The sequence below is a fragment of the Plectropomus leopardus genome, unplaced genomic scaffold (assembly GCF_008729295.1).
Source record: "Plectropomus leopardus isolate mb unplaced genomic scaffold, YSFRI_Pleo_2.0 unplaced_scaffold82271, whole genome shotgun sequence".
NCBI lineage: Eukaryota > Metazoa > Chordata > Actinopteri > Perciformes > Serranidae > Plectropomus > Plectropomus leopardus.
The window spans coordinates 1-723 of NW_024690656.1; the positions used below are offsets into that span (position 1 = coordinate 1).

At 67.8% G+C, this 723-nt stretch overlaps 1 protein-coding gene across 1 annotated transcript; it reads left to right on the forward strand.

The window, feature by feature from the left end:
• Positions 1-8: 8 nt before the first annotated feature.
• On the forward strand, positions 9-697 carry LOC121940286 (tight junction-associated protein 1-like; the record flags this gene model as incomplete). The annotated part of the gene is made up of 1 exon (XM_042483089.1): positions 9-697. A coding segment is annotated over one exon (689 nt), but the record flags the coding sequence as incomplete, so codon positions are not given.
• Between the last annotated feature and the right edge of the window lie 26 nt (positions 698-723).

Genomic DNA, 723 nt, shown 5'->3' on the forward strand with positions numbered 1-723 from the left:
GTCAGTTGCCTTACGAGCTGCAGGACATGTTGAACAAACACATGAAGAGCAGCCTGCCGGAGCGAGGCCCCGCCCCCGGCTCTCAGGACCCGGACACGCTCAGTCTGACTCCGGCCGACGTCGTGCCGACCTCTGTCATCGCCCGCGTCCTGGAGAAACCCGAACCGCTCGTCCTCAACTCTGCTCAGTCCAGCAGCTGCGGTCGGCCCGTCGCCGAGGACGTCTTCGTGCACGTGGACATGACGGGCCCTGCCGGGGCCGAGGCCCGGGGGCGGGAGAATGGCGGTCAGGAGGCGGCGCAGCAGAACGGCTCGTGCCGCAGTCAGAGCAGTCTGGACGGACAGTCGGGCAGCGAGGAGGCGGGCGGGGCTCCATCCTTCGAGAAGCTGAACCCGTACCCGGCGCCGCCGCCACCCCACCCACTCTACCCGGGCCGCAAGGTCATCGAGTTCTCGTCGGACGACAAAGTGAAGATCCCCAAAAACTCACCGCTGCCCAACTGCACCTACGCCACACGCCAGGCCATCTCCCTGAGCCTCGTGCAGAACGATGATGAGCGCCTGGCGCCTGGAAGCCCCGCCCCCTCCTCCTCCTCTGGCGGGGGCACCCACCACCGCACGCCACCGTCACAGCGGGACGCCGCCAGCGAGCCGCTGTCCAGCCAGTCCAGCCCCTTCAGCAGCCCGCCACAGGTAACGCTTACACACACCTCACTCACACCTC